This window comes from Trachurus japonicus, chromosome 20, assembly GCF_045865225.1.
Source record: "Trachurus japonicus isolate A0001 chromosome 20, Traja_1.0".
NCBI classification, from domain to species: Eukaryota; Metazoa; Chordata; class Actinopteri; order Carangiformes; family Carangidae; genus Trachurus; species Trachurus japonicus.
This window is the reverse complement of record NC_140926.1, coordinates 13,834,207-13,852,745: the sequence shown is the minus strand read 5'-3', so window position 1 is coordinate 13,852,745 and position 18,539 is coordinate 13,834,207. Positions and strand designations below refer to the sequence as shown.

At 45.0% G+C, this 18,539-nt stretch overlaps 2 protein-coding genes across 2 annotated transcripts; both read right to left on the bottom strand.

Moving 5' to 3' along the window:
• Positions 1 to 178: 178 nt before the first annotated feature.
• On the bottom strand, positions 179 to 15,294 carry spata13 (spermatogenesis associated 13). Its single transcript, XM_085763814.1, has 13 exons — positions 14,752 to 15,294; positions 7,952 to 9,493; positions 5,455 to 5,910; positions 4,455 to 4,599; positions 4,099 to 4,226; positions 3,632 to 3,811; positions 2,907 to 3,086; positions 2,595 to 2,774; positions 2,272 to 2,504; positions 1,764 to 1,893; positions 1,269 to 1,644; positions 1,043 to 1,117; positions 179 to 922 (listed from the first exon to the last, which is right to left on the bottom strand). The coding sequence occupies exons 1-13, from the start codon at positions 14,758 to 14,760 to the stop codon at positions 741 to 743; spliced, it is 3,816 nt and encodes a 1,271-aa protein (XP_085619940.1). The 5' UTR covers positions 14,761 to 15,294; the 3' UTR covers positions 179 to 740.
• Positions 15,295 to 16,216: 922 nt separating this feature from the next.
• On the bottom strand, positions 16,217 to 17,983 carry c1qtnf9 (C1q and TNF related 9). The gene is made up of 3 exons (XM_085763824.1): positions 17,607 to 17,983; positions 17,447 to 17,509; positions 16,217 to 17,226 (listed from the first exon to the last, which is right to left on the bottom strand). Exons 1-3 carry the CDS (start codon positions 17,791 to 17,793, stop codon positions 16,457 to 16,459), a joined length of 1,020 nt encoding a protein of 339 aa, XP_085619950.1. The 5' UTR covers positions 17,794 to 17,983; the 3' UTR covers positions 16,217 to 16,456.
• Between the last annotated feature and the right edge of the window lie 556 nt (positions 17,984 to 18,539).

Genomic DNA, 18,539 nt, shown 5'->3' with positions numbered 1-18,539 from the left:
AGTGAAGAAACTGATGGCAATGTACCGGTACCTCCTCCAGCTCCACGGCTAATGTTTCATTCATTACCTTCTATCGCTTACTTTTATCAAAGTCACATGAGCTCATATCCAGACACAATTATTTGCAAGAGGCTTTAGTGCATAAGCAAACAACTACTTTCAAGTGACAACATCCTCATTTTGTATGTTTGTACAAGAGTTTTATTTACACTGTGAACAGGGAAGATGAGTGTGTCAGTTAATTTAACCTCTGGCTGTTTGGAGCTCAGAGGTGACAGACAGTCAGCAAAAAGAAAAAAAAAAAAGGGTCCAGCCTTTGTGAAATAACCTAAAACCGTGTTTGTCAATGTAAAAGCAGAATATACATCGTTGTCATTATTAAAAAACAAAAAAAACAACAAAAAAAATCAGCTGGAATTAATAAGACAAAGGGGCGGGGTTTTATGAGCTTTAGTGAGCAGCATTTTTAACATACCAACAAAATGGACAGTCAGTATTTTAACACTTTTTGTCATGCCCCATAGTAGTGAAGGCACTGGACTTCATCAAACAACAAAAAAACAAACACAGATAAAGACACGTGAGGCACAAAAACACAAGTTGATAGTACATTCACAGACAGGAAAATACAGAAAAAAATATAAAGTGTTCTTTGAGTCTTCAGGACGTTTTGGGCATGCTCAGATCATGCACAGAGGGAGGGGGGGGGGACAAAAAGGACAAATGAGGGAGCAAAAGCCTCATTTCCTGAAAAAGGCGGTGCGGGTGATGCTGTACAGCAGGTGGTAAGGCTTTCTTTTTGGGGGCTCGGCCAGTGAAAAGACCTGCTGCTGAGGCACGCGGGTTGGAATGGTGATGTGACGCTGGTGAAGTGGGTGCAGGTTTTGGTGGTGATGTGGGACAGAGCCAGAGTAACCAATGGCTAAAAAAAAAGGTGAACAGGCGAAACGAAAAGTCAAAATGACGAATAGCGAGTAAATTAAATAGAAAATAAATCAAATAAAGAATGGCTTAATAGCATTTAGAGAAATATTTTCCTTACTTTTGATCTTTCCCTGTTTGCCTCGTCTGGCGTTGACAATAGCCTGTTTTCTCTGCTCTTCACTGATCTCCATTCCTGCCAAGAAACACACACAAACACCTTCGGGTCAGAATATTTCCAAGCACCCCCTCCTTCAACAATCTTCTTACCCTCTTCACCTTTTACTTGACATCTACCCACAGTGGCTGTTTTGTACCACGAGTGAAAGGAATCCGGCTCCACTCACCCATCTCTTGGTCTTCCTTGACTCTGTGTCTCTCCTTGGCAAAAGCCTCCAGCCACCTCTGCTTGTCCTGGGCCTTTCTGCAGCACAGCACACACACAAACTCCAGAGTGGAGGCGTGGCGCAAGCGCAGGGCATTCCTCAGGGTCAGGCCCAGGTCTGGGTCCCGCCCGTCTGGCACGTCCAACACCTCGGTCTGGTCCATATCCAGCCGTCCGCGGTAGTGGAGCAGGTCTCTGCGCAGGACGTCTTTCTTGCAGAAGACAAGCTGGTGGTCAAACAGGAAGAAGCTGCGCTGCTGCATTTTGCCTTGTCGGACGATTCGAGTCAGCTCGCCAGAGTGGATCAGCTCTGAGCTGCGCTCCAGCACATCAGGTCCCTGCAGCAACAATTCATACAACATAAAGCAGCAGTCTTCACATGCTGGAAAAATACAGACTGCCTGTAATTCATGACCATAAAATAAAAACTGATTTTATATTCTGTAGTCATCATCACCTCCCAGTGCAGAATGGCGACCTGCCAGTGAGCGATGGTGTCAATACTCTCCAGCCGCCTTTTCCTCTCATTTATCAGACTGGCCACATTCTTCATTGCCTCATATGCTTTACTCACTCCGCCGTAGTCACTGCAATAAATCAGCAAACAGAGCAGTGAGCACAGGGCACAGCAAAGACATAAAATTGATAGAGGAGGCATTTCAATTTAGACTAACACACTGCCTTCATCTTAAAAAGGACACACTGTGAGTTCTTTATTAAAGATAAAATGGCTCAAAATGCAATGCAATGTGTTGAATGTATCGCTGATACTGCAGAAATCAATAATATTAACCCTCTAGAGTAGATGGTCTGTGACCTGTATGCTGTATATCATTTGATTTTATACATGTTAGTGTGGGGTTATTTTTTTTATAATATGGTGCATTCATGCAAAGACAGTTGTATAAAGATGTTCACAGAAAACAAAGGGCAGTGCAGTAAAGCGATGGATTTCATCTTCTGACCTATGGTCCTTCGGCGTGTACTTGAGCAGCTCTCCCAGCTGCAGGGGGTATTTACAGATCTTCTGGACGGGCGTGAGCAAGAAACCAGCGATGGAGATGTCGATCATCTGCTGGAGGAGACGGCAGGCCTCAAAGAAATGTTTATATCGGCCCATCTTCATGAGGCGCTGCAGCTCCGCACAGGCTGCTGGATGCGTGTTACAGTAGTCTGAGTAGATGGAGAAGCCTTCGCCCTTGGGGAAAACAGAGAACTGTTAGATGAGAGTTCACCGAAGCAGGTAAATACTTGACTGATTGCGGAGGAGTCTGCATGTGGCCGTTACCTGCAGGAGGAAACAGGAGCCTATTTCACTGAGGTGCGGTTGGTCTTTGTTGTACTTCCTCTCCAGGTCTTTCAGAAACTGCCTCTGGAATCTGTAGATGTCCTCTATGTTGCTGAAGATGGTCTTCAACTGCAGCTCGGTGAACATTTGTGGGTGTTTGCGACACTGGCGGATGTAACCCTGGAAATATACATGAGTACGTTAAAATGACAGAAGGTCTGAGAGGAATCAGTAGAATTTTAATCTTACCATAAGATGTATTTAAATGTATTCACAGAAACAACAGTGAGAGTGAAATTCTGCGGCTCGTACCTCACAGATGTCTTTGAGGTGTTTGATGTAGATGCGTTCGGTGTTCATGATTTCCTGAACCACATTGGTTCTCATCTGCTCCTTGTGCTGAGCACTGTGCGTGTCCCTGGGAGTCGGATCCTCCTGGTCGGCTACGCTCTCCACACTCTCTGCACTGGAGTCTTCCTGGTTCACACGCACCTGAAACACATCCACAACAAGCACAACGCACAACCCTGAGTAACAGTTGAATCAAAAAAACAGAAAGAAGGATCAATTTCAACCAGATCAGTCAGTTTTCCGGGACAGATTCAGCCCGGTTATTTCTTCTCCAGCCTCCAAATTTAAGATATTTGTTTACTGGTTGCTTATGGTGAAGTCAAAATGAGCAGAGATACAAAACAAGGAGAACAATAACCACTCCACATCACTATGGTAACAGTATGTGTAAGTTGAACCAGTTGTTGTTCAGAAACATTGATACCGCTGCAAGCAATTACACAGCAGACGCCCATCTGCCAATCAAATAACCTCATTGCTGGTTGCCGCAGCCTCCCTAATTAAGACCCAGCTGTCAATCAGCTCTGGTCGCCGCAGAAACCAGCTGAACATCTGAGGTTTGAACCCCTTTGCACACACATCGTTAAGAAGTAGGTCTTGTTTGGCGCTAAGCCAGTTTGCGAGTCTTTTTCTCTGTGCTGCTGCAGAGCAAACATGCATCAGACACACGGGTCAGATCCACTTACCCTCACAAAGCTGGAGGGGAACCAGGCCTCCCTGTCCGCCCCTCTGCCCCACCACCAATCCTTGTGCGAGGCTTCCAGGACGCGGATAACATCTCCAGCCTTGAAGGCCAGCTCCTGCTCCTCCATGGTCACATGGTCCCAGAGAGCCTCAGCGTACACCGTGTGGCCCGAGCTTATCCACTGAGTAGCACACACACAGATAAGATAAAGACACAATTACATGCAGGCTAAGCCCATGTCTAACGTGTAAGATTATGTCTAGACATGGTGGACACTGCCGAGGTTGTCTGTTGCACCGAAAGTCTTGAAAACACACAAAGATGCATCTTCACATGGCAGTTCACGAGGGACGCACACAAAAAACGGGCCAAATGTTGCATCATGACCTAAATTCGCAGATTCCGAGAAGATGTTTGCGAGCGAGGGTTGCAACGTGACACAAGCGAGTTCCCCTTCCTCAGCCTCACCTCGTTGAGCACGGAGATCTCCACCCCTGGCTGGAGGTAGGGCGTGCCATCAGTGAGCTCATCAAAGCTGCCCTCCTCCTCCTCGCTCACGCTGTCATCAAGTGTCGCCGAGCACTCAGACATGCCATCTGTGCAACATACACACAAAAATACAAAAAAATCAACCATGTGGAGCTAGAAAAACCTGAAACAAGAGTCAAATAATCCACAGAACAAGCCACAGATGCACACACACCCACACTTGGCTCTAAACCAATATTTTCCTCCAACACATGTATTGACATTCTCAGACTCCAGTTTTCCCACAGACTGAAAGTTTTTGTTCAGACAGCGTTCGTTCACACTCCGGTTCTCACCGCTGAGCACTCTGTGGAGCCTGCGACGTCCAACGCGGTCCAGCCCTATGGGGGTGCTCTGGGAGAGGGTCGTGGGGCGAAACCTGGCCGACACCGCCTTGTAGGGGGGCACCTGGTGGGAGGGGATGGGCGGCCGAGACAAGGGCTGCAGGGAGGACGAAAAGGAAACATGTTGGGATTTAGAAGAAGCTCTCTCTTTCTCCGACTTTTAAAACCTGCCTGATGACACAGACAACAACCTGCCACCGCTTGAACCTGATCTTGATCAAATATTTTATTACCTCATGTTTGAATCCAAGTAGTTTTTTAAGTATTTTAAGCTTTTGTTACAGATAACAGAGAAATATGATGGTCAACGTCCTCTGAGCTGTAGAAGCACCTGACCTCTTCTCTTTTTGTGTCATTCAGTGGTGCAAATTAATTTTTTGCTCTTATTTTTGTGAGTTTTTCAAGTCATTGAGAATCTAATATGTATTTTCTTTTTTTACAATTGTGTTTTCACACTAGAAAGCAGGTAAATATTGTTTCTGAAAAAGCCTCCTGCTCACTATACAAACACTGGTTTAGTGTAAACATTTTTTGTTTACATTTTGTGTTTAACCTACATAGAGGTGGTTCAGTGTATCATCAAGAAATACTTTGCATCTCTCTGCACTTTCCACATCCACGTGTTACATAAAGTGATAAGCACATGATTTTCAGACAATCTGAGATGTCAAATCTAGACTCAGCTGATTTCCAGATATTTTTGGGGGATAAAAAAAACCATTGAAGCACATTTGTTTTCCTTCCTGACATTGTGAAATATATACAGTATTGTTACTACACTGGAAAACTCCAATATACGTATTTATGACCAAGAATTTAATTATTTCAATTCCTTCATTGTATCTAGTGGAAAGTTTTAGTTGTGTAAAATCCTCGAGCCAATGGCATCAACTACACAATTCACAATCAAACATTCTTCTAGTGGGTCTAATCTCTGACTGTAGCAGCTTACAGAAGGAAGGCGGTCGTCCTTCTCCTCAGCATCAGGACGGAAAGCATCCACCACTCCTATCACCGAGATGGGCCGGTACCTCCTGCCCTGCACGTCCCCGTTCACGCTGCACTTTTCGGGGCTCTCTCCACTCCCAGAGGTGTCATTATCGCTGCCGCTTTGAAGCAGCGATGTGTTTTCTGTCCTTCCTTCAGCGTGCAGTTCTGCAGCTTCCTCGGGAATGGAGTGCTTCCTGGAAATGAGCTGCCCGTAGTCTGAAATGGGCCGAGGTCTGGGACGCTCGGTCCTTCGCCGGGGCTTGACGGAGGTCGTTTCTGTGGGAGTCGTGGCGCCGCTTGTGGATGATGTCGGTGACTCCGGGAGGCATGTTGGGGAGATGGGCGGGGTGCTGGTGCTGGTTGTTGGAGACACTTCATCTGTTTGGAGAAGCGCTTCTCGCCCCTGTTCTGATGCCACCTAAGGATCAAAGGAAAAAGTTCAAAACGCCGCTGTTCAATGACCTGCAATGCACAGAGATGCTGGAAGAACATCTGTTAATGAGAAACAGAGCACAAAAAAAGTACTGCAAGTCATAAAAGCCCCAAGTTGAATAACTGCCACCATTGGATTTTCAAATCAGAACCACAAGAATGAGTGTGAAACTATTTCAGTTCAACTCCAGCAGGATTCCTGTGAGAAACTGGATCAGCAGCTCATTGGCTCCACTTGAACGTAATCAACCCCTGCTGCTTATCAAATTCAAACAAAGACCTGCCACAGAAAGTGCACAAATATTCATACAATTAAATGTTATCATACTGCATGTGTGCCAGTAAGTATTGTGTGCTTAACAGTCAAATATTGGCGAATAGTTACTCATTTAGAAACTCTCAGTCTGTTTAGTCGGCCGGTGATATCAAACCTCACCTCTGGGTTTTCTCGATCTGGGTCTGGTCCACGGCATATACACTGGAAAGGCACACAGTGGACTAGTACCATTGTGAAACACACACAAACAATGACCGGCCTGAGTCCTCAAGGCCAAGTCCCTCGACTTTTCTTGGGCCAATAAAAGCCGACTGATTTCTAAAGTAAACAAATCTGACTTGTCTTGTCCATCTTCAAAGCGAAAATCCTTCTCTTTGACCCAAAAACATCTCACTGTAACAGTGCGTTTGTAATCCTGCCTGCTCAGTGCTGCTGCTCGCTGTCCCAGGCCCAGTGTCCATGGTGCTGGACTTTGATCCATTGGGCTGCAGCTTGAGGGAAAGGAGCGGAGGGGGTGGGGGGATGTACTTACTCACATCCGCCCCCCCCTCCCGCAGCAACAGGACTATGGAGCTCTTTTGCGCAAGGCCCACTAATCATAAACAAAGCCTAATGATTAACTCTGTCTGCTCCTTCGATGTGCCTAGTAGCACAGAACAGCTGGCTTCAGCATGTGACCCCCGCTGCAGCAGAAGTCAGTATATCAAACACAACTGACAGGAAAGGGAGGGTGATACAACGTTGTGCCTATGTCATTATTTATTTGACACCACAGCGGACTTTGGAGCCTCAGCTCAGGATTTTAGCATAAAAGCACAGTGCTGACATGTACCACGTTGGCATGAGACCTTATCTGAGTGGGCTACAATCGTGCCAGATTCAAAGATCGCTTCATAAAATCATTTCTTTCAAGGGTCAATGCCATTCAGCTTAAGACTGGCAGCCATTAATGATTGCACTATTCTGCATGATAAGCAAGAGAGTCAATCTTTCCTCTGTCTCTCAGAGCTTCCTTCCTCACTGAAACTTAAAAAGAGCACTTCTTATCCTAATGATTTCCAATCCTGGGCTTTGATTTGATAAAAAAAAGGTGCCACTGGTTTGTGATAGTGTGAAACATTTTGCCGCTCTGTTGTATTTTAGATGCAGCTCATCTTTCCCTCATCAAACTCATCAAATACACAATCCAACAACTCCGAAATGCTTTCGTGGACAAGTTGTGACCTGCACATTCACCACGCTATGAGATAATAACGGAACGTTACAAGACAGAGCAAAACCGCTGATGCGTGTTCCTGTCAGGGGCAGTTTTTCAGTAAGCAGTCTCTGCATTTGCCTCGAAAACAACTTCGTCTCGTAACATTTTGGAGTTGTTGGATTGTGTATTTGATGAGTTTGATGAGGGAAACCAAGAAATCCCATGAGCCTCCGTAGCGTAGCTCTGAGCAGCTCGCGGCTCTGCTCCGCCGCTCTAAAAATAGCTTGCACCGACAATCAAAGGTAACAAACCTACTCCTAAATCTATAGGGATTATGGCAATGGGCCAATTGGCCAAAATGTTGAACTATCCCTTTAATCAGACAGGCCAGTTGCACGAAGATGAAAACTTTGCTTGATGTCATCAGTATTATCTCCTGAACAAACGACCAGAGCAACGCTGCCTGATAATTTAAAAAAATGTGCCAAGAAAACGTATTATTTTATCCTCATGTCATCTTAATGCACAGAATTTGCAAACTCACTCTCTTACCTTGTCTGGTACCGACTTGACCTCAGTCTGTTCTTGGTGTGAAGGCTCTTTTTGGCTGAATGGTGACGAGTCACAAGCTGCCATCTGTTCATAACCACCTGTTGTGGCTGCAGCCGGCGACTCATGTTGAGCAGAGAAACCAGGCGAAGTCTCTGTCGCCTCGGATGGATCCACAAACACGGGGCTGATGAGGACCTGGTGCTGCTGCGGGCCGACGTCCTGTTCAGGCTGCTGGTGAACCAGCGGCATGTGTTCGACAGACATGACCCGGGCCCTGACGGGCGAGGGCCGGCGCTGTCGTTCTGCGGTTTGCAGGCACGGCACGCGGCGGGAGTAGTCGTCGTGGAGACGGGTCAGAGGGGACAGAGGGGACGGAGACGTGGGGCTGGGGGAGGGGCTTCTCCTGCGTCGGACGGTTAGGTCGGTCATGCTCCCCACCAGCTTCAGCATAGGGCCCTTGGTCTTCACCGGGCTCTTCCTGTGACTCGCTGAGTGGCTTCTCAGGTCCACGGAGGAGGCGCTGGCTGTCCTCTGGATGCCCTGCATCCTGTTCGATGTGGTCGTCCCCTGAGGGTCGTCTGGAGAATCTTGAGACGGGACTTTGCGTCTGAACGGCGCCTTAAATAAATGAATATTTTCGACACTTTTGCTCCTTCTGCTCAGCACCTTCACAGTCGTGTTGTTCCTGCCCTCCGTTTGGACCGTGACCTTGGACGTCTGATCAGATTTCTGACCGTCAGCAGCTTCGGATGTGCTGCTCCCTGCAACTCTCCCGTTCACCGAGTCCAGTAGGGAAATGCGTCCCGCTCCGTACGCTCTCCTCATACTCCGTGAAAATCGCGAGTTGCGCGTGAGGCCGTCTCCTTCATCGTTTTCCTCCTCCTCAAAGTCCTCAACATCCGAGCCACACTGGCAAAAAGCAAACTTCTGTCCATTAGAGAGACTGTATCCTTCTGCCGTCTTTAGATGGTTTGTTTCATCGCCTAGACCCGGCGCAGTGTTGCCCACAACCGTGCCGTTAGCCATGTCCTGATTTGATGAAAGTGCATGCTCGCCATCGTGGTTTGAAGCTCCTCTACTCTGAATACCTTGAAGCACAGATGAGCGGAGCTTTTTGAAGGAGTCCACAACACCCAGTCCTGAGAGTCCAGGCCAGTTCTGGGGGCCGCTGTTGTTGACTGAGGCAGGGCCGTCAGTGGTTGGACCATTAGCAGGGACGGGACCCTTCTTCGCATTGGAGAACAGCCTCATAATTCTTGAGGAGTAAGGCTTTCCTTCGAGTTGACCTATGACAGGGTTGGACCATGCGGAGGAGTTGATGCCGTTGAGTTTGTTCTCGTCAGTGAGAGGGCCTGCGGTCATTGGCTGTACTTGGGCGCCACACCCAGACAGCAGATACGGGACTGGGCCCCGATCACACTGACTCTGAAATGGGTATATATCACTGAGGGGTCGGCTTCGGATCAACGGGTCAGCTTTGGAGCCGTGGAAGCACAGGAGAGAGTCCTCGCTTGTGGACAAGCCTCTGTCCTTCTGTTCTTCCTGCAAAACCAAACACAGATTCATTTAGTGACCTCTTTATGTTGCACTATAGAATAATCCATTTCCTTTTTACGAGTTTGCAAATATGAAACTTACATGTGCAAATCAGAATAATAGATAAAGCATAAAAAGTATATGTAATATCCGTAAAGGGATGGATGCATGAGAATTAACTGTTGTGTGTTTACAGTACAACGTCCTGGGAGTTAGTTAGTATGTAAGAGAGGAGGCATGGGAGGAAAGAAAAGGGAGAGACAGATAAACAGAAAATGAGTGCATTTGTCCTTGGTGCCATATTTCAACATCCAAGGAGAGCTGAGGCACAAGTTGGGGAGGTATTGTGCTTAGTTCAGCTTTGTGTGTGTGTGTGTCAGAGAGAGTCAGGGCAGTGGCTAATGCAGCTGAGCCTTTGAAGTGGGGCCTTGTGAGCGTGACTAAGCAATGAAATTTGCTAATCCATTGTGATTAATGCAATAAATTGCCCAGTTTTCTCCAGATTACGTTGATGAGGTGATGTGGAGGGGGAGGAGGAGGACGGTTGTGTGGTCATCAAATCAGCGCCACACACAGGAACCCAGGACCCTGACAGAGAAACAACTCACTCTTTACACCTGTTCTTCTGAGACTGGTACAAAATGTCTTCTGTGAATAAGGCATATTGTCCATTTCAGACAGTCAGACTGTCTCCTCGTCTCTTTTATGACTGGATTCAACAGTTTTGGCTGCTGTTCAAGAAAGAACATAATGATACACTGAGGTCCCTTTATGGCAGGCAACTGACTTACAGAGATGATATAACAAGAACAAGATAAAAACATTTAATTACTAAATGACTTAGGCTAACTATGGAGACAAAAGTTTACTGACGATAACGGACGTAAAATTGAGTAACTATGAAATGCATGTTGATATCTTTCCAATATTTAAATATCAAGTGTGTCTCCAAAGAAACAATTTCCTTCACAGTGTCTCTGAATCAAGACAAGTGAGAATACTAGTAGTTTTGTCATACAAACGAGGAGTATGGTTATTATAGGATTATATAATATAGTAATATTCTTATCTTTCAGGTTTAAATATATAAAATTGAATATGAAAATAGAATGGAAATGCTTACAACACAATGTAGTCTATTCATGTGTATGTTTTTCGCCACTTCTAATGCTAAAAGTGATATCAAAGTCACATCATCACTAACATTTCTGATAGGAAAACAAAAATTCAATAACAGTCATCTCCTAATATTGTGAATAATTTTCATGTGTTTCGTGTGATTCTGTCGACACAGACTGAACTGAAGACACTTTCGCATGTGAGAGCATTGCCTCCAATTGTTCCTGTATGCACAAACAAGCATGGAGGCGCAGGGATCCTGGAATTGCTCCCATACTTCCCGTCCTCATGCGTGTTCAAGCAGCAGATGGGCTCCCTCAGTCAAAACTCTGTGAAATATGCAGTCACTTCAACCAGCCGGCTCCATCACCCGAGCACTTATGTAAACACAGAGCCACCGCTGCCAAGCACCGCTGCTGACAGACAGTAAACACCCCTGAGTGAACAATGTGCTGCTTTCAAAACGACGCTGAATTGTCTTCTTGTGCCTTCTCCTCCTCAGGCACGGAGAAGGAATCATGTTGAGTAGCAACTGGAAAAATAGACAGAATCAATAATCCCATCTATTTCCCACTTCCTGAGCAGAAAGATAGGAGATAGGGGAAGAATTTATCCTGCTTAGGTATTTAGTTTTTCCTTGACATGCTCCTGTCATGCTATCATGCTATCAGCTGTACCATCCTTCAAAACACCTTCATGCTTTTGCCCCACTCTTGGCGCCAACTGTCACAGGCCAGTTGGTGTGTGCTAATACTTGGCAGCGCTGTGCGTCGGTACCAGGCTTACACAGGTGATCACCACTTCACAAGGAGACAACACAGACTCTCTTGTCTTCGACAGCTTGAGTTTTAACACTGCCCTTCCGAACTAGTGGGGGTTTTGTGAACCGTATTCTGTTTTTAATGTAGAGTTAAAACATCAGTCTCAGTGGCAATTTTACACAGTTATCACATACTTCAACAACAAATTCATGACAATGAAAACACTGTCAACCACAGTTTCTTTAACTATGACAAACAGCTTTGCCCCTATAGCTATGTATTTAGGCACTGTATATTTCTTATACTGCACAAAACACACACTACTCATTTCTAAAAACATCTTTAATTTGTCAGCTACTATAAAAGTAAAGACCAGACTTTTAAAATCTCAAACTCTGGCATCTATCTTCTTTCCTTTGAGAAATAACGCAAATAAGATAAGTACAACATCTACACCCATACAGCTATACATATTGTAATATCCAGACAAATATTACTTACGTATGCATTAATGCCGATCACTTTTAGTGAGTTAAACTGTCCTGAATCTTCTTGCTCTGCCTCACTGTGCACCAGGATCACCGCTGCTCTCTCTCCAGCCTCCGTCTGCTGAGCGGTGGATGGGAGCGGCACTCTGGGGCCCTGGTGCAGAGTTAATTAAGAGCTCAGGCAGGAGTCCCCCCCCCACACACACATGGCAGCCAGCTGGAGCCAGCCTCAAGATTAGACTCCCAGAGACAAGGATGAACACGCACCAGGATACATAAACATGTATACAAGGGCTGAAAGCATGCACTCTGAAAACACAGGCAAATAGTTGGTGGAGCATCCTTCCACACAGTGCACGACCTACGTCCACGTGCGCGAGTGTGCGTGTGCGCTCACACTCATACGAGCACAGAGTTTGATAGGGAGGAAGCATTTAAAACCATTGACTCCCTTCCTGTTTGGCTAGAAAACACAGGTGGTTATATAAGAAGTTGTACAAAGTGAGAAGTGACCCCCAGCCCATAGTTCACCTTCTACAGAGGCATGTCCTGCCTGAGGCTGGGATAAAAGCCATTAGGTCAAAATGAACTGAGCATTAAATTGAAAGACCAGCAGACAGGGAGTATCACGGGAAAGTACGATTTTCTGTCATTTTCCATTCTTCGGCTTAACTCTGAGACAAACTCAATCACCCTGCAGCAACACCGCCATTCCTTTGTAAGCTGTCACTTTACTCGTCGCCTATTTGTCTCGATGAATAAAAGCTGTGGGGACGATGTAGCAACATCACACGGTATTTTAAAGTAGAGATTGGCTGATAAGCGTATCTGTGATCAGTGTGAAACTGAAGCCGAACATACTGTATGTTGCACCCTAGAGAAAAAAAATCACTTTATTTTGAATCTGGCGAATAAGTAAATGTGATTACGCGACAAGATTAAGCAGCACTCCTCAATATTCAGACTTAAATATCTGAATCCACATCAAAATATTTTCAGCCTTGATGCTTTCCAGCCTCACAGCCTTCCTCCATGCAAAGATTAAAAGTGTCAGCGAGTAGGGGTCTGTGGAAAATCTTTTGTGTGCAGGAACAGTGTGGGAGTACGAGTGTGTATGTTTGTGTGTGTGTATAATAGCCTATTCCTCTTCCTTACCAGTAATAATCTGATTAGTGGAGCTTTACCAGTCTGTGTTCAGGACTGGTTTCATCTACACATGATAGCCTAATCAGGGAGACAACTAGACCATTCAGCACCGACTGAGAGTGACACCAAAAGCTTGTAAACAGCCCACCAGGATCTGACTCCCAGGGAAACTCTGGCCTTGGTGTACTCTATGGTTTTAGGAGGAAAATTAAAAGTTAAAAGTGCACCAGCAGCGCTCTTAAAGAATGACCCATATCATCTAGGGTCAAATTACAAACAATACAGTCTTTTATTCTGTATGGCACTGGTTTGAGCAGTATGTCCTGTCCTGCAGCATATCCTGTCTGGATCAGGTGAGTACATAGGCTGAGGGTTAGTCCTGTGGTTAAAGTCTCATATTTGGCCATGACCTAGTTCCTCATTTTTTTCAGTCTGGTAAAAAGAATAAGGGGGGATGCCACGCCCCTTCTTATAAAGCGTGGGAAGTGCAGGCACCAGCCGAGCCGGGGAGTGTCACCACTCTCCAACACACAGCCTCTCACTCACCTGATCTGCTCTGAGCTGTCATAGAGAAAGATAACCAGAAATCTAACCCTGCACAGTGCACAAGGCTTAGCAAGGACAAAACACTAGAGCCTGGCTCTCAACAGTCAACAGTGAAACCTGACTGCGGTACAACAATAACCAAAAGACTGCTCCATCAACATTCAAAGGCAGTGAAAACAGAGGGCCTCTCAAGAGCTCAAATCAAACAGTATGATGTAGGAATCTGACAACCGGCAGCACTTTCCCATTGGTTTCTGAGGTTGGAAAGACTTTATACTCCAGATACAAAAGCACTTTTTGACAATAATAATAATGAAAACACTGTTTCCCTGTTTACTTTGAGGTGAATCACAACACTGAACATTTCTTTGCCTTGAAGTCCACAAATAATTAAACAACTATAGCAGATTAAGTTCATGAACTGAACTCCATAAATAAAGCACTGGGTGTTATATTTTGTCTCATGCGACAGAGTTGAAACTGTGTGTGAAAGATAAAGCAGCCTTGTGTAAAGTGATATTGGAATATAAAGCTTAGTCCTGTTGTAAAATTGGGGTTTGAGGCATTATAAAGCAGAGGACTCTGACCTGAGGCCTGTTTAACATTAAATGATCCGAACAGCAGATTTACCTCTGGCACTAAACTATGTGTCTGAGGTAGAAATAATGACAACAGGTTTAATTTAATTGCTTTAATTGGGAGTAGGGGCGTTAGTGGCTGCAGAGGAATTGTAGCTATGTTATGTTAGTACCTGCTATGAACTAAATAGTTTCTGAAAACAATGAGCTCTGAAAGAAAGGAGGATTACACTGAGTAGTTTTCTAAGCTTGTAAAGAACTCAGGGGCAAACTGCTTATTTATTTCTGCATTAATTAACTTTCCTTGGCCATAAAGCTCTTTGTAGTCCCCCCCTCCCCTTCCCCAGCCCAGCCCCTCCTTCACCAACTCCCTGCACAGCCTGGCATCTCCCACATCACTATAACAACCAGAGCTGTAATGCACTACAATAACCCCCTCTGGTCCAATTTTCAAGCAAGGACACAAGCGGGAACACAACACACCAACAAAAACAACACTAATGTGACCTATGAATAATATAGAGGATGAAAATGAATTGTTTTATCATTTAATGTGAGATAGGCTATCATTTCAACCACCTGCCACAACCACAGAGGTAAGAAAACAACACGCAAGTCTTGCTCACCCTGCTCATAGTCGCTGATGTTGTCCTTCCTTCCTCGCCTTCACATCAACAAAGCAGCTGTTTCTGTTGTTTTAGCCATAGTGAAATGAGCTCCGACTTCTTGCTGCCTCACATCCGTCGTCTTCACGTAAAAAAAACATGTCGAGTACAAGAAATAAACAAAAAATAAATAAAAACTATGGGGGAAAAAAGAAGAGGTGCGGTGCTTCTGCTGACTAGTTACCCCGCAACATATTGAGACAAATGGCTGGCTGACTTCTTAAACACACTAGGCTAACTACTTGAGCTAGCTCACGGGGCTCACTTGATAAAAACTTCTTCTAAATTTCGAGACCCCTCCGGTGTTTTAAAATATCGCTTTCGCCGACCGGACAAAAAAAACAGTGTGTGGTCAAGTCAGTGCGCAGAACAAAATCCTGAATTCCGTTTTCATCCGAGGTTTTCTCAGGAAAAAAAAAAGCTTATAATTTCGCTGCTGACTCCAGTTAGAAGACGGTCTTTCTTGGAGGATTGAAGCTGCCAAGCATCATTAATGCACTTGTTGCAGTGTTTGCAGGGGGGCGGGGCTTCGAGGGGTTACAACGGAGGTTACTGGTTGACCGCAGCGTGACCATTCCCCTGACAGCCAATCACGAGTCAGAAGATTAGACCGTGACGACAGGGCCACGCCCCCTGTGGAACGCGCTTCATTGAAGAAGAAAGAATTAAGAAAGGAAAAAAAAAGATAAGACAATGCTGCTCCCCACTTCACTTCCTGCGACTCACCGCAGACAAAAAAAGACTGGGCTTTCCAGTTGGTGTCGGTCGTCTTCCTCGTGTCATTGTGTTGTAGTGCTAGTAGTAATATCTCAGGTATTTTTGGTTGTGCATGCCAATCCCCAAATACCAAAGAGAGAAAGCGTGAGGCAGAAATAGTTTCTCTTTATTTGTAAGACAACAACAAAATAGGTAAGGAGAAAATCAGAGCAAAGGTCATTTTTGAATATACAGGTACAGTACATCAGCAAAGATGCTGCGTGGAAACTACTTTGATTAACTATGTGATATAAACAAACCAACCAGAAGTGAGAAAAAAATTATCTTCTACCCAGGTTAAACTAACAACACTGGACTGGAGTAGCCTATACTCCACTACAAGTAAATGCCTTGTGTTCAAAAGTGAAAGTGTGGAAGTATCAGGAAAATGTAGGCCTAGCCTACTTGAAATATCTAAAAGAAAAATAAGACAGAGACATTTCCCATGTGAATTTGCTTTTAGATGCTTATAGTTAATCTATGACACTTTTAGATCAGATTAGATTCAACTTTAGGCTACTGTCATTAGTACAAGTATTAAATGAAATGTAGGCAGCATGCAAACAGATGTGTAACAATAGTATGATTTGTTATTTATTAAATAATGTAATATATTATATTTTAAGTTATATTCTATCACAGTATTGTATTGTAGCCTACTCTCTTTGTTGTAGTAACAAGCTTGGCATGTTTTGCATATAAAATCTTTATAGTAACTAAAATTTTATAGTCAGTAAAAGTAGTGGTGTAAAATGCCTGTTGACTGCTATAATATAGTGGAGAGCTTGGCATAAAATGAAAATACTCAAGTAAAAGTGCCTGAAAATTGCTTTAGTAGGCTATGGCAGACTGATCTTGCCTTATGTTTTTTTTTCCAAATAATTTTTATTTCAGAAAAATTATGAAGTAATCAAGCTGCAAAGATTAAAAACCCAGAGAAGGTAGTGTCATCATCCTCATCAGCAAAGAGCCCATTGTAAAGCTCTCCCCCAGCCACCTGCAGCCACACCTTATCTCCTGTCTCCAGGTGCAGCACAGCGCCCCCCGCTGCCTGGTCCTCGCTGCTCTGGTAGTTGTCCATGGTGTGGACGATCTTCACCCCATTCTTCATCAGAACCACTTTCACATTTCTGGAGTAGACTGTGATGTGGTAGGTGAAGTAATAAGCGCCTGCTACCGAGCATGTGAATCTTCCTGTTTGAGCATCGTAGTGATTCTGCTGGTTGTAAATAATCCTGTCGAACCGGATTGGTGCATTGGCTGCTGGGAGTTTAGTCAGCGCTGTGAGTCCAACACAAAATGCGCTTTTAGAGATAACAAGTGCTTCCCCCTTCTCGCCCTTATCACCCCTGTCTCCTCGCATGCCCCTCTCCCCGCGATAACCAATGTTGCCTTTGTGACCCGGGACGCCGATTTCCCCCTTAGACCCCGGCCTGCCAGGGGGTCCCAGTGGTCCCTGAATGCCTCTGTCACCTCGAAGGCCAGTTTCACCCTTTTGACCCAGTGGTCCAGGAGGCCCCAAATCACCTTTAGGCCCCTGGGGTCCGGGCAGCCCTAGCTCTCCCTTGTTTCCTTTCAGACCTATGGCTCCTTGGACTCCTTGAGGCCCCATTTTCCCGGGAGGCCCCCTTTCTCCATTATCTCCCCTTTTTCCTTTGAGCCCCGCTGGGCCAACAGCACCTGTAAATGACAAGCAGAAAATGTTCCCCTCTATGCATTTAAATCGTGTTAACATACATGTAAATTGAATCTACTGAGAAATGTATACAAACTGTATTCCAAAAAGCCAGATAAAGGTGAACAAAAATAACTGCAAACTGCTTTAAATATGTGCAAATAAATGGTTTATTTTAAGACCCATTTATTTTTCAACAGTGCTATTCAATCTGCAGGTACATACCAGTTTCCCCATTGTCTCCCTTGACGCCATTACTTCCTGCTGGTCCAGTAGGTCCAATTTCACCTTTTCATGAAAGATACATTAAATACTGACTGTGAAGTTTAGGAAAATATGCACATAGTCAAGTTATATATAAAAAGAATTCTACACCATAACTCACCTCGGTCACCCTTTTCCCCTCTCAGTCCGTCTCGTCCATCTCTTCCAGGTGTGCCATTGTGCCCGGGGTCCCCTGGTATTCCAGGATGTCCACAGACACAGCCTTTAGTGTGGGTTTGCTCCTGTGAAACACACCTGACCACCAACAATAGGAGCAGAAGAGTATTCCTACACGTCACCTGCATCATTGTCCTCCAAAGCTAATATCCCTCAATGCAAAACCTTCTAGACCCAAGTTAAAGCAGCTGCATGGTTTGTCCTCATAACCACAAATACACACATGTAGCAGTGGACCTTCAAATTGTCTTCAAACAGTCTTACTCAAAGACAAGGCTACCAGGACACCAACCAAAGAAAACACAATATGGTCAAGAACTTTGGACAGAGGTGTCCTCAGTCCTGTCAAAGCCTTTTCATTGGTCCGGCTGTGTTTTTGGCTTACTTATTGAGTCTATCAGTTAGAGATCACTTGTGGCCCTCAGACACGTCACCAGTTTGGTTGAGGCTAATAATAAGCTGACTCGAAGTGTATATGAGGGCCAGACATGCAGAAGGCCACATAGTTTCACATACCACCTTCCCATATAGAGGGAAGAAAAACAGGATATTAAACTTTGGCTAATGATTGCATGCTGCTGCTGCTCCACATTTTCATGGCAGGAAGTCTGAAATAAAATAGATGGCATTAGAGATGCACGCCTTGGAATAATATGACCTGTTACTGGTTCATGGGATGCTATTTACAAGCTAAAATGCTAATCCATCCATGCTTTTCTCATATGTGCTCTTTGAAATGCCAACAGTCAGTCACAACTGACCCCATAAACCGGATCACTGACATCCAGTGTGACCTTTTCTGCTCCACAGCCTAGCCCAATGTCACTAGAACGGCTTAGACAAGCATTTCTGCTCACCCCTCAGATGTTATTTAAAT

Excerpts from the sequence above, each read along its gene's own strand:
- c1qtnf9 (XM_085763824.1), bottom strand. The coding sequence starts at position 17,793 with ATGATGCAGGTGACGTGTAGGAATACTCTTCTGCTCCTATTGTTGGTG. Across the intron at positions 17,510-17,606 it reads AGGGGAAAAGGGTGACCGAG|GTGAAATTGGACCTACTGGA; the intron begins GTGAGTTATGGT and ends TTTCATGAAAAG. Across the intron at positions 17,227-17,446 it reads GGGAGACAATGGGGAAACTG|GTGCTGTTGGCCCAGCGGGG; the intron begins GTATGTACCTGC and ends TGTCATTTACAG.
- spata13 (XM_085763814.1), bottom strand. Across the intron at positions 4,600-5,454 it reads AGGACGACCGCCTTCCTTCT|CCCTTGTCTCGGCCGCCCAT; the intron begins GTAAGCTGCTAC and ends TCCTCCCTGCAG. Across the intron at positions 923-1,042 it reads CAAACAGGGAAAGATCAAAA|CCATTGGTTACTCTGGCTCT; the intron begins GTAAGGAAAATA and ends CTTTTTTTTTAG.